Here is a 14,415-nt window from a genome sequence, read left to right as displayed (position 1 = left end):
AAAAAAAAAAAGAAGGTTATTTCGGAAAGGGGGACATGTGTGTCTCCTGTATTATAAGTAAGCTAAAACAACAACTAGGGCCTGGAGCCCACATTGTCCCCACAGCAGCACCCACAGGGCCACAGCTCTGGCAGCCTCCCTCAAGCCAAGTCAGTCCCACCAGCACACAGGAAAAAATAGATCCCCATGCCATATGCCTCTCAGCTTGTCAGCAATGCAGTGTGGCCGTTTTCTGGCTCCTGGGCTGTAGGGGAAATGGTTGCGCTTCCTAGCAGGCAGCTGTGGTAAATAATGAGTTCTAAGGAAAACCCTGATACCAAACTTCTTGGGAGCTACGAGGCAAAGGGCAGGGCGGTGGCGGTGACAGACAGTGTTTGTGTAACCCTCCTCCACCCTCTCACCTGACACACACAGAGTTTTCTCTTTCATGACTGATTTTTAGCCTCTTTTTCCCTTTCAACCGCCGACCACTCAATTCTTTGAGGGAAAATTAACATTCATTATGCAATTTATCTCTCTCCTTTTAATCCAGAGTGTCTGTCTCCAAGGTCCCTACTCAATAATTAACGTTTGTTCTCATTTCCCATTCTCCAGAGCATCTATTCTTGAACCATAGGGTCAACAATTAACACTAATTACGGCTTTTCCTCTCTCCAGTGTTGATGCTCAGAATCCCAGGCCGCCTGCTCAGCCTCAGCCATCCGCGTGCACGTGACGGTGTGTGTGCCCTGAGATGCAGGAGCACCGAGAGGCAGGCTTTGCCAAGCCCCACCGCAGTTTAGCAAATCAATAAGACCCAAACATTCTTTCTTGGCATCCTCTCTAGTCTATTTGTTATCGGTAATGAGACAATGAAGCAAAAAAATAAATAAATAGAATTATTTGGAGATGAGTTTGGTGGCTAGGTAGACTAGAAGAGATCTCTAAGTCTTTTCCGGTTTGAATTTTCTTTTTTTTTTTTTTTTTTCTTGAGGCGGAGTCTCGCTCTGTCGCCCGGACTGGAGTGCAGTGGCCGGATCTCAGCTCACTGCAAGCTCCGCCTCCCGGGTTTACGCCATTCTCCTGCCTCAGCCTCCTGAGTAGCTGGGACTACAGGCGCCCGCCACCTCGCCCGGCTAGTTTTTGTATTTTTAGTAGAGACGGGGTTTCGCCGTGTTAGCCAGGATGGTCTCGATCTCCTGACCTCGTGATCCGCCCGTCTCGGCCTCCCAAAGTGCTGGGATTACAGGCTTGAGCCACCGCGCCCGGCCTTCCGGTTTGAATTTTCTAGGATTCCTTTTTTTCTTCTCTATTGCCCTCTCCCTGATATTTCACATCTCCCTCTCCCTTCTCTCTGTCTCTGCTTCTCTCTCCCTCTCATACAAACACACCAAATTTCCCTTTAAAAACCTTTCCTCCCGCTGGGCACAGTGACTCACGCCTGTTATCCCAGAACTTTGGGAGGCAGAAGCAGGTGGATCAGCTGAGGTCAGGAGTTCGAGACCAGCCTGGCCAACATGGTGAAACCCTGTTTCTACTAAAAATACAAAACAATTAGCTGGGTGTGGTGGCAGGCGCCTGTAGTCCCAGATACTTGGGAGGCTGATGCAGGAGAATTGCTTGAACCTGGGAGATGGAGGTTGCAGCCAGCCAAGATTGTGCCATTGACATCAGCCTGCTGACAGAGCGAAACTCCGTCTCAAAAAAAAAAACCCTTCATATAGGACCCACGCAATTGACCTCTTTGCTATTACCTCTCCCTTAACTTTCACAAGTCTGTCATTGTAATTCTCATCAGTCATTAAGACAGCATTGTTCTAACTAATTTTCATTTTGACTGACAAGGACAGCTAAGAGAATAATTCTCACCCCAGGTGACTAGCAGATCGCAAAAAAAAAAAAAAAAAAATTCATCAGGGGCTGTGAAAAAGCCTGTCTGTCTTCTGGCTAGAATCAGACGGACTAGAATCCCTCCTGGCTCCCCTGGTCCAACACTCTGTTTGTGCTACAATCGGAAAGGGGGGCTTTTTGTGCTTGTCTGTCATCCCCCATGGCTGCACACACTGAGACACAGCTGCTGTTCAAATCTGGGCATCTTGCAGCATGTGTCTAACGTTAACTGTTTCATGATCTTGTTTTGTCAAAAGTTCTCCTTACAGAATTTTATCATCATGGACCCTACAGAATTTTACCTTTAAACATCTTGGATAAAAACCTTATTTTCCTCAATGCTTTTTTAATCCTAGATCAACCTTCTCTCCAGAATATCATCTGTGGATTTTCAAAAATATCCAATTCAAGGCCGGTGTGGTGGCTCACGCCTATAATCCCAGCACTTTGGGAGGCTGAGGTGGGCAGATCACTTGAGGTCAGCAGTCTAGACCACCTTGGCCAACATGATGAAACCCCACCTCTACTAAAAATCCACAAAATTAGCCAGACGTGGTGGCACATGCCCGTAATCCCAGCTAGTCAAGTGGCTGAGGCAGGAGAATTGCTTGAACCCGGTAGGCAGAGGTTGCAGTGAGCCCAGATCGTGCCACTGCACTACAGCCTGGGCAGCAGAAAGAGACTCCATCTCAAAAAGTAAAAACAAACAAAAAACAAAAACAAAAAATCCAATTCTTTGCAAAGCTTAAACATCGAGGCAACCACTTCATGTTTTCTTCTGTCTTCGGATAAGGGAATAAATTTTTACAAGACTTTTTCCCTCTCTCAGATAAAATATCTTATTGTTTTTCAGCCTGTGAATCTGTCAATTCAAATATCAGCCATGAAGAGGAAGGGCCTAGTAGTCAGCATTTCCTAAAAGGTAAGCTTTTCCCCTAAAAAGTTACCTCTACTTCTCTATGTAATTTGACTCATGATCATATTATTTCATATATAGACCTCCAGAAACCCACAATTTCTCCCCAAATATACCAATAAGTAGCAGAGAGGATTACTTCTTGGAAAGCCTGAGAGATGTGTTGTTCTCATGAGTTACTCATGGGCAGCCCTGTGGTCTGAGTGTAAATATTAGTGAGGAAGAGACATCGGATGGAACCAAGTGCTTATGCTTAGCTGGCCTGGGGAAGGATAATTTGCAGGGATGTCCTGTGGGTCCTGAAGGTAATCCACTGCACAATTCCCTAAATAATGAGGTAGACATTTTCCCCTGGAGTTGTGCATCCCTCACCCTGCACACACCACAAGCTAGGAGCCGATCTGGGAAAGACTCAGGCTTGTATTTTCAATAGAGGAATGAGGCCAGGTCTGCCTCTCCTCAGATTCCTTTTCTATTTCACTTCCCCCGTGGAGAGATCTGCAAACACTGGGAGTACAGGTTGACTTTGTAGCTCATCCTCCACCCACAGATGTGGCTGCTGCTGCTTCAGACCAAGGAAAGGATGATGACCTGGAGACTTTCTCGCCTAAAAATAGTCTTTGATTAACAGAGAAATGTGTGTGGTCTTCCTGGCTGCTTTTTTTTTTTTTTTCCAAGATGCAGTTTCGCTCTTGTCGGTCTCGGCTCACTGCAACCTCTGCCTCCCAGGTTCAAGCAATTCTACTGCCTCAGCCTCCCAAGTAGCTGGGATTACAGCTGCCTGCCACCACACCTGCCCAATTTTTGTATTTTTAGTAGAGACGGGGCTTTACCATGTTGGCCAGGCTGGTCTCAAACTCCTGACCTCATGATCCGCCCACCTCAGCCTCCCAAAGTACTGGGATTACAGGCGTGAGTCACCACTCCCGGCCTCCTGGCTGCTTCTTTTGGGGCTGGGCAGCAATGAATCCTGCATGAAGAAGCTGCTGAAGGAACAGGCAGGAGGCAGTGCCACAGATTAAGGGCTGTAGGCAAATCAGGGTGGAAAGATTGTGCCAGAGGAGATTGCAAAACTAAGAGAAAATGCACAATCATATCCTTGCCAATCTCAAAATCTGTAAACAGAGAAATACCTGGGAGTCTGGCCCTCTGCATTCCCCCCGCCATCTTCCTTGGGCAGACATCCTGACAAAAGTAGAAAGAGTTTCCGTGCCGTTTTTGCTCAGTCTCATGCGTTGGTTAGAACTGGGCCAGAACAGCTCTTAAATAGGAGCCCTCAGTAAAAATGATGATGATGTTGGTGGTGGTGGTGGTGGCAGCTACTGTTGTTATATATCCCTGATATGCCAAACATCATGCTGAGTGCTTTGCATTCATTATTTCATTTCATCCCCACAGCAACGATAGGAGATAAATCCTATTATTATCTTCATTTTTCATCAGGACAATGTGGCTCAGAGAGGTTAAGTGACTTGCCCAAGGTCACACAAAGTAGTGAAGTTAGGATTTGAAACCAAGGAACCTATATATTTATGACTAAGCATGGTTCATAGTGGCATCAGTCTAAAGAGGGGCAATTCCATCTGACAACATATGAGAGTTTAGGAAGTCCTTGACTTAGTAATGACCCATGCAAACAAATGGCTTCTGTCCAACCTCTGTTTCCCCCTCCAATTCCCCCTACTCAGCATCAGACACCCTTTTGTGGGTAACACTAAAAAGGATTTGCAACTTTCAGAGATATCATAGGGAGAAGAGGAGAAGCTGGAATAAAAAAAAGGTAACAGTTTGGGAGAATCAAAGTCCTGAAACAAATTTTCAAGCAAGATAAGCCTGATTACAGGCTAGCTCTGCAAACCAAAATATTCTTTCTAATAGCACCTAAAATGTTACCATTTCTCTTCATTCTACCATTAAAATCTCACCAATAAAAGACTTACCTTGATTTAAGAAGTATCATCTTAAGATTCTGAAACTTCAGAGAGGTGAATAGTCTGTCACACTTTAGTAAAAGTATATTTAATCAGATAGTTGCTCTCTTGCAGCCTAGCTAGGAACAGCTGCTCTGAGGGACTAAAAATTCTGATGGGGTGGAAACAAAGGTGAGTAATTTGGAAGTACATAGAGCTTTAAGGGTTGAAACATGCCTGGCCCATGGAGTGCCCCAGGGGGCTCGGATGAACAGCAGAACATCAGCTGCATGGAGAAGGGGACACTAGAAGGAGAAAAGTACAGAAGAGGCCATGACAGCACACCAAAGGCTAACTTAGCCTTTTACAGGGGGCCTCGCAGCAAGCTCTAGATCCAGGAAAAGAAGAGAACGTTTTGATCCTTCTTGCCTCTATTCCTAGTAACTAAAAGACCTTGGACTAATGCAAATCTCCTTCCTATTTCCAAGCTTTAGAACATACTGTTCCCTCTGCCTGGAGCACAGTTCCTCATCTCCTCCTATCCAACATTTTTTAATTGCGGAAGAATACACATAACATAAAATTTGTCATCGGAACCATTTTTACTGTACAGTCCAGTGGTGTTAAGTACATTCATATTATTGTGCAACCAGTCTCCAGAACTCTTTTCATCTTGCAAAACTGAAACTTTATACCCATTAAACAACTCCCCCTTCTCCCTCCGCTAGCCCCTGGCAACCACCATTCTACTTTCTGTTATCCCCGACTTTTACCCCTTGTCCTAGTTAACTCCTGCTAATCCTTCACTTCCCGATTTAGTTCTCAAACTGACCTCCCCATGAAGAGTTTTCTGCTTTCCCCTCGCCCTCCCCCCATCCCTGCCGATAGGGTGACACCCACCCTCCACATGTGCACAATGAACCATGCTTACCCAGTTACAGTCACAGCGGCTCACTCACTGCATTGGCCACTGACTAGACTTTTCTCTCCATGGGACTGCAAGCTCTCTTCTCTTCTCTTCTCTGCTCTTCTCTTCTCTTCTCTTCTCTTGTCTTCTCTTCTCTTCTTTTCTTTTGACAGGGTCTCCCTCTGTTGCACAGACTGGAGTGCAGTGGCTGGATCTCAGCTCACTGCAGCCTTGACTTCCTGGACTCATGCGATCCTCCCATCTCAGCCTCCTGAGTAGCTGGGACTATAGGTGCTTGCCATCATGCCTGTCTTTTTTGTTTGTTTATTTGTTTGGTAGAGATGGGGTCTCACTATGTTGCCCAGACTGGTCTCCAACTTCTGGGCTCAAGCCATCTTCCCACCTCAGCATCTCAAAGTGTTGGGATTACAGGCATGAGGCACCACACTCAGTCACTAGACTGCAATCTTTTTAAGAGCAGGGGCCCACCAGCAACGCTATTACCTGGTAATATGCTGCTAACACACACCTACTGTCAGTGCAGCATAAGCATTTAATGATTGAAAGGTTTAGCTACAATATGGGTGAAACAGGCTTTTTTTTTTTTTTTTTTCAGGTTGACTTGGAAACTTAATCACTATGCAAAACAGTCTCTGCAGGAAAATGCATTCCACATATAGGCATAGTGTGCCTCTTTCACAACTTAGAACCTTATTTGTTCCCTTGATTTGCCCACTGACCTTAACAAAAACATTTTTACATCACTTTGTGCTTAATATTCCCCATTTGTTGCTAAGGGAATAGATATAATACTACTTTGAAAATATCTGGGCCAGGTGCAGTGGCTCACACCTGTCTGTAATCCCAGCTATTCAGGAGGCTGAGGCAGGAGAACTGCTTCTCCTGCCAGAGGCAGGGTTGCCGTGGCAGAGGTTGCAGTGAACCGAGATCGCACCATTGCACTCCAGCCTGGGCAACAAGAGCAAAACTCCATCTCAAAAAACAAATAAATAAATAAATAAAATACCTGATATCCCCCTGGAACCAAGTTCAAAGACCAATTTAAAACATCTATTCATTGGAACACCTATAGAGCTTTCGTACGTTTTTTTTTCTTTTTTTTGAGACAGAGTCTCACTCTATTGCCCAGGCTGGAGTGCAGTGGCACAATCTTGGCTCACTGCAACCTCCATCTACCAGGTTCAAGTGATTCTCATGCCTCAGCCTCTCTAGTAGGTAGGATTACAGGCGCATGCCACCATAATCAGCTAATTTTTGTAATTTTAGTAGAGATAGGGTTTCACCATGTTGGCCAGGCTGGTCTCGAACTCCTGACATCAGGTGATCCACCTGCCTAAGCCTCCTAAAGTGCTGGGATTACAGGCATGAGCCTAGAGTTTTCACAATTTTTTGTTTTCTTTGTGATCATTTCATTTTAATTAATATTTTCAGGTAAAAGTGATAGGATTCTAAAAGGATTGTGTAGATGCTAGACTTCTTTGGGTATTTGTGGACATGAAGGTTGATTTCAACTATTTGAAATGACCTCAAAAATCAGGGAACTGGCATGGTGTGGTGGTTCATGACTGTAATCTCAACACTTTGGGAGGCCAAGGTGGGAGGATTACTTGAGGCTAGGATTCAAGACCACCCTGGCCAACATAGCAAGACCCTATCTCTAAAAAAATTAAAATTAAAAATAAATAAAACATCAGGGACCCACACAATTTGTCATTTTACAGAGGCATGAAGTCAAATCATTGATATTGCAAGGCTGGGAGACAGAAGACTATTACTAAGCTAGTGAGTGAGCCTAGCCAGCCTCGCAGCACTCACACATCTTATATTGTGGTCTATAATTCATTATAACATATGCAATAGCTCTTGTGCAGTTACTTTTCAACAGAAGAACATTGATTTCTTTATATATACATATATACACACTCATGCATTTTTAATGGCCCTAAAAAAAAGCTGACTGCTGGGACTCATGATGGAAGTAAAAGAAAGTGAAATGGTCTAACAATGTGATGGTTCTCTGCCAAAAAAATAGTTTAATAAATCACACTAAGCCTTTATTTATAGTCTCATTAAGAGTCTGAAGAACTCTCTCTCTTTTTTCAATTCTTCTTTAGTTCTATTACCAATAGATACACACTAGGGGTATTCACAAATCTAAGGATTCTTAAAATTCTCAGGATGTGTCCTTCCCAAGTAGCCAGGATCTGCTGTTCACTTAATGCATGATATGCACGAGGGATCAGGACCTTGCCCAAGTAGTGAAGTAATACTTAGCACAATGCATTTTAAAGCAGGTATAGATCTTAGGATTTTGTGTGTGAGTTATATTTCTCAACCTATATTAAAGTTTAGAAGATTAAATTTTCTTCTGTCAGAATGATCAAAAAATTATAACTTTCATTAACTAATAATTCATAAATAGTATTTTCTGTTTAATCACCCTTCAGACATTTGTGTTGTCTTCTCATCACAACTATAAAGAAGCATAAGGCCAGTCGCAGTGGCTCACGCCTGTAATCCCAGCACTTTGGGAGGCTGAGGCAAGTGGATCACTTGAGGTCAGGAGTTCGAGACCAGGTTGGCCAACATGGTGAAACCCCGTCTCTACCAAAAATACAAAAATTAGCTGGGCATTGTGGCAGGCGCCTGTAGTCCCAGCTACTCTGGAGGCTCAGGCAGGAGAATCACTTGAACCCAGGAGGCAGAGGTTGCAGTGAGCTGAGATCGCACCACTGCACTCCAGCCTGGGCAACAGAGTGAGACTCCATCTCAAAAAAATAAAATAAAATAAAATATAAAAAAACAAAGAAAGAAGTTTTTTTGTGGCTTTCCTTAAGGATGTTTCCCACCTAGTTTCTCTCTTACTCCTTTCATACATCTCTCTGTGGCCTAAGGATTTTGCTACTGTCTTGGTTTCCCCATAATCCCTCCTTTGAAAGTTAATGTAAACACCAGAATCAGACTGTGTTCAACAGAATCTGTGAGTATGTTTTTTTGTTTGTTTATTTTGAGACGGAGTCTGGCTCTTGTTGTCCAGGCTGAAGTGCAGTGGCGCAATCTCGGCTCACTGCAATCTCTATCTCCCGGGTTCAAGCCATTCTCCTGCCTCAACCTCCCAAGTAGTTGGGATTACAGGCGCACACCACCACACCTGGCTAATTTTTTGTATTTTTAATAGAGACGAGGTTTCACCATGTTGGCTAGGCTGGTCTCAAACTCCTGAGCCCAAGTGATGTTCCTGTCTCGGCCTCCCAAAGTGCTGGGATTACAGGCGTGAGCCACTGGGCCCAGTCTGTATGTTTTACAAAGCAGAAAGATATTGCTCATTCATTCATTCAACAAACACTAATTGTCCATCTACTAGTGACAAATACTATGGTAGGCACAAAAATACAGTTGAGAGACCATGTCTATGCCTTAAAGTAGTCCACGGGAGTGGAATGTGTTGAGAGCTATGAATGAGTTCAGACTGACTCAGCCTGGAGGTTGAGAAGGCTTTTGGAAGGAGAGAACACTTAAGCAGAGTTTCTAAGGATATATGTGGGAACTATCTGAGTGGTAAAGAAAGGATGTGGTAGGAGAAAGGACAATATAAATGTGAGAGAGCATGGCAGCATGGAGAAACTGAGGCAACTTGTAATGACTGTACCCCAGGGTACACGCAGGGGAGGGAGTGATGAAAAATACACCTTGAGAAGGAGGCAGAAGCCAGATCATGTAGGGCCATAGAAAGCAGCTAAGAGGCCGGGCGTGGTGGCTCACACCTGTAATCCCAGCACTTTGGGAGGCCGAGGTGGGCAGATCACCTGAGGTCAGGAGTTTGAGACCAGCCAGACCAACATGGAGAAACCCCATCTCTACTAAAAATACAAAATTAGCCAGGCATGGTGGTGCATGCCTGTAATCTCAGCTACTTGGGAGGCTGAGGCAGGAGAATCGCTTGAACCCGGGAGGCGGAGCTTGCAGTGAGCCGAGATCATGCCATTGCACTCCAGCCTGGGCAACAAGAGCAAGACTCCATCTCAAAAAATTTTTTAAATTGAAAGCAGCTGAGGAATTTACGCCAATGGCGGTGGGACTCTGCTTACATAGGAATTGGCATCACCAGATTTTTATTTTATAGAAATGACTCCCAGCTATGTAGAGAATGGATTGGAGGAGATAAGACTAGAGACTGGGACCCCAGATATCTTTATTTGTTTGAGAGCAAGTGACCACAGATAATATTTTCTGGCCAGGTGCAGTGGCTCACACCTATAATCCCAGCACTTTGGGAGACCAAGGCGGGCAGATCACCGGAGGTCAGGACTTTAAGACCAGCCTGGCCAACACGGCAAAACCCCATCTCTACTGAAAATACAAAAATTAGCCAGGCGTGGTGGCACATGCCCATAATCCCAGCTACTCGGGAGGCTGAAGCAGGGAGAATTGCTTGAACCTGGGAGGCAGAGGTTGCAGTGAGCCAAGGTTGTGCCACTGCACTCCAGCCTGGGTGACAGAGCGAGACTTCTCTCAGAAAAAAAATATATATATATATTTTTTTTTTCTGGAGAACAGAGACCACTACGTGAATGACATTTGCTGGCTGTTTTGTGTGCAATTCCACCTTCAGCCTTTTTTTTGAATTCCTTTCCTCCACACAGTCTTCCACCATAGATATCCTTATGAATCCTGTGATGTCTCTTGATTGGAGGGTTTCTCATGTGGCTGACATTTTGTTGTTATGCATCTCGAATTTAAATCCAGTCCTCTAGCTAGGCTTTCATTCTGGGCTTGGTAAACTGCCATGTGCCTTTAGACCTTTCCATAAAAAATAATTTATGAACTTTTGAGAGAGATTGGTGTTCCCAAAGCTAAAGCCAGACCCTTGAGACTTATCTAGCCTTAATCTAAAAAGATATAAGTAAAGGATTGTTATTCCAAATTGGAAGAAAAATATTGCCCTTGCATTTACTGGGTACTTCCGTATTTAAATTCAGACTGACTCATATTTTCTAGCTCTGTCTACTTGACTCCCTAGTTAGAGCTCCCAGGGGGATGTCTTTCGCCTGGAGACTTATTCAGGCCTCCAGCAACTATTCCCTATGCCCATCTCACCCTCCTCCTCATTCAGGAAGATTTAAAGTGAAAATGTGTAGCATAAACAGGGTCTTAAATCTCGTCCCAAGAATTTGATAATGACAATACCAAAAGGCCATCTTGGGTCTTGGTCTCCTGCATTAAACAAGCAGACTCAAAATTTATTATAACACTACAGACACTCGATAGGTCATAGGTGTCTTGAGTCACATCATATAAAATAAAGTATTTTTAGATATTCTTAAGGAAAGGTCAGCAGGACCAAAATTATCCTTCCTTTTATGGTTAAGTTTATACTAGGGCGAATTTTTTTTAATAATCTGGAATTTGCATTTGCATTTTCCATTTATGATCAAAAAAACACAGTCCCCATGAAGGGACTGAGGCTGACTTTCAGGCCTTCTCCCATTGATTCCTGCTGGGGCCAGCAAGTCCCTGTGCAAAGCTATGAGAAGGCAAAGGTGCTTTCTGAGACCTGTTTGGCAATGGATATATCCCTTCCATGGTGATGAAACATTGCAAGTTATGGGGTATGTTCCAGGACAGCATGTTAACCATCAAAGGGTGCTCTTGCCTCAGAAATGATATACATAGACAAACGCCTTAAACAGATTTAAAGAAGCTCCTGCCAGCACCTCCAACAGCTACTGCCCTTGTAACCACTGGATATTTGGAAAGTTTGGACCCTACGGGCGTGATATTCTTTCCCAAACCCTGACATATATCTAGGAAGAAGCCAGGTGGCCCACCTGGCCTTATAAGGTGACTCTTTGGAGTTGATCTCTATTTTGACACCAGATGGGGCCCACAGGAGGGTCCCATACCAAGGCAAATATGCATCCTGAAACAATGGGAATAAATGACTGTATTTCTTTCTTTCTTTCTTTCTTTCTTTCTTTCTTTCTTTCTTCCTTCCTTCCTTCCTTCCTTCCTTCCTTCCTTCCTTCCTTCCTTCCTTCCTTCCTTCCTTCCTTCCTTTCTTTCTTTCTTTCTTTCTTTCTTTCTTTCTTTCTTTCTTTTTCTTCTTTTTGAGACAGAGTTTCGCTCTTGTTGCCCAGGCTGGAGTGCAATGGCACGATCTTAGCTCACTGCAACCTCCGCCTCCTGGGTTCAAGTGATTCTCCTGCCTCAGCCTCCCAAGTAGCTGGGATTACAGGCGCCCGCCACCACACCTGGCTAATGTTTGTATTTTTAGTAGAGACAGGGTTTCACCATGTTGGCCAGGCTAGTCTCAAACTCCTGACATCAAGTGATCTGCCCGCCTTGGCCTCCCAAAGTGCTGGGATTACAGGCGTGAGCCACCACGCCCAGCCAACTATGTTTCATTTTTATTGAAAACAACAAACAATGACTTGGGAATTAAACATAGCCAATGCAGATTTAAATAGAAGGAAATGTTAAGGAGCCATATTCCATGCTAGAATCAGATGCCCTTTCCTGCTCTTCAAGTTTTGAGTGTTTGGTGAAGGATTCCATGATTTGAAGAAGGCAGAACAGGCTTGGGATGAGGCCCCCATCTAGTAAGGGTCATCTCTAAAACTGCCTGATTATCTGGTGAGAATGCTATCTCCTCACTAAAAGCCTGTGGTTAGATTAATGCTAGCATTTGAAAATCTGCTAAGGCCTGATGGTGGGCAGCCAAGGAAGGAATGTGTTTTCTGTTTATCTCTTTAGTGGCAGAAATGTTCATCACAGAAAGACTGTGAACTCCCAGTTTCAGGCGTGCCTGGAAGTTGTGCAGCCTATAGTCTGTATAGCCTGTATAGACTGTAAAAACTGGAATGTGCACACCAGTTTCTGAACGACAAAAAAGAACCAGGCCTTTGTTTGCAGCCAATTACCTGGGTTGGTTGATGGGTTAATCAGTTTCTTTGACTTGATAACAGGGGTAGATCTTGTCAATTGTTCTGAAAGGAGGTTTTACCACCCCCACTGTTCTATCTCCCAGGAATGCAGTTTGAGTTGTGTCTCCTCCTTGACAGCTTGGACCTCAGTAAATTACCAAGGTCTTGACCCAAAAGATGGAGAAGTCCTAAGTGATTTTTCAGTCTCCTATCTAAAAATGTGTTTACATTTCTTGAACTCTGGCTGACTGATTCATTCTCCTGGTGTTGCAAGAACTTTCCTTATGCATTAGAATTTATAAGTTTCATTTCTAAGAGGCCCATGAATCCTTCCAAGCCGCAGTGTAGTGAACCTCATCACAACACAATTCTGCTGGGCTGGATTTGTCCCGAGGATGGATCATGGCCAAGCAGCTGTGATGTGGCAAGCTCATTGAGGCTAACAGGAGGCAGTGTGATGTGGAGGGGAAAGTGCAAGACACTAAGTCAGGACATCTGGGTTCCGGGTCCTGGTCTTGTGTTATTTCAAGGTGTGCCCTTGAGCCAACTGAATGAAAATGCTTTCAGGGCCTCAGTTTCCCCTAGGCTGATTTAAATTTTTAAAAAAAAATTTTTTTGAGACAGAGTCTCACTCTGTCACCTAGGCTGGAGTGCAGTGGTAAATCTCGGTTCACTGCAACCTCCACCTCCCGAGTTCAAGTGATTCTTGTGTCTCAGCCTCCTGAGTAGCTGGGATTACAGGCACGCATCACCACACCCTGCTAAGAAATGTTTTAAATCTGTGCAAAAGTCATTTTCAAAAACAGAAGCAGCTAGCTGAGAAACAACAGAAAAGGGAAGGTCAGCCCACAAAGAATGAGTAGAGGCTTACGGTCAAAAAGACAAAGATACAGAGTGACATATGGCCATTGGCTCCTAAAAGAGCTACTTATGGGTACCAAGTATGAAAATAACTTTTTGTTGGACATTGGTCCCACAGAAGAGACTAAAACTTTTGTCAGTAGAGCCATGTGCTTAGCTAAATCTGTTCCTCAAATAAACATTCCTTTAGAATATTAAAATTACTTTTTTTTTTTTCCAGACAGAGTCTTGCTCTGTCACCCAGGCTGGAGTGCAGTTGCGTGATCTTGGCTCACTGCAACCTCTGCCTCCCAGGTTCAAGCGATTCTCCTGCCTCAGCCTCTGGAGTAGCTGCAACTACAGGCGCCCACCACCACGCCCAGCTAATTTTTGTATTTTTAGTAGAGATGGGGTTTCGCCTTGTTGGCCAGGCTGGTCTCGAACTCCTGGCCTCAAGCAATCCACCCACCTCGGCCTCCCAAAGTGCTGGGATTACAAGCATGAGCCACTGCACCCGACCAAATTTACTTTCTTAAGGGAAAAAAAGAAAAGCAAAATAAAACCTATCCTTTTGCACTATGGAGTTTTAGGGTCGGGCAGTCTTGGAGGGAAATCCTTACTCAAAACCTCACTAGTGGTACAACTCTGAGTGGGTTACTATACTTTTTGCACCTCAGCTGCCACACCTATAGAGAACATTGATAACGACAGCATGGAGGGGAGTCATGGGCATCACACGACAGCCCCTGCTGTGTCCGGGTGATGCCTGCTTCCCAGCTGGCTCTACAGTTTCCGTTAATCCCCTCCCTCCAGCCCCGCTTTGGCGTTTGCCTTTGTTTGATTCATGTTTCCACCTTTCCTCTTGCCCCTCAACATTATAAGGAAAAAAGGAAGCCTCTGATCTCTCTATTTGGAAGTTTGCAGAAGCCTTTTCCTACTTCAGTGAAGTGCAGTCATACAAAATTTATGCTCAACAGCATCAGCAGATTTTTTTCCATCAATATTTCCTTTTTAATTTCAGCTTTATCT

General features: G+C 44.3%; 1 protein-coding gene across 1 annotated transcript in view; it reads left to right on the top strand.

Moving 5' to 3' along the window:
• The window catches only part of KIAA2012 (KIAA2012 ortholog), a 130,047-nt gene that overhangs the window by 58,042 nt on the left and 57,590 nt on the right, over nt 1-14,415 (top strand). The window contains 1 exon segment of the mRNA XM_011950003.1: nt 2,723-2,791. Coding sequence (XP_011805393.1) covers nt 2,723-2,791 — 69 coding nt within the window.

The sequence above is a fragment of the Colobus angolensis genome, unplaced genomic scaffold (assembly GCF_000951035.1).
Source record: "Colobus angolensis palliatus isolate OR3802 unplaced genomic scaffold, Cang.pa_1.0 Scaffold30, whole genome shotgun sequence".
Taxonomy (NCBI): domain Eukaryota; kingdom Metazoa; phylum Chordata; class Mammalia; order Primates; family Cercopithecidae; genus Colobus; species Colobus angolensis.
Note: the sequence above shows the minus strand (reverse complement) of the source record. Positions and strands in the feature narration are given on the sequence as shown.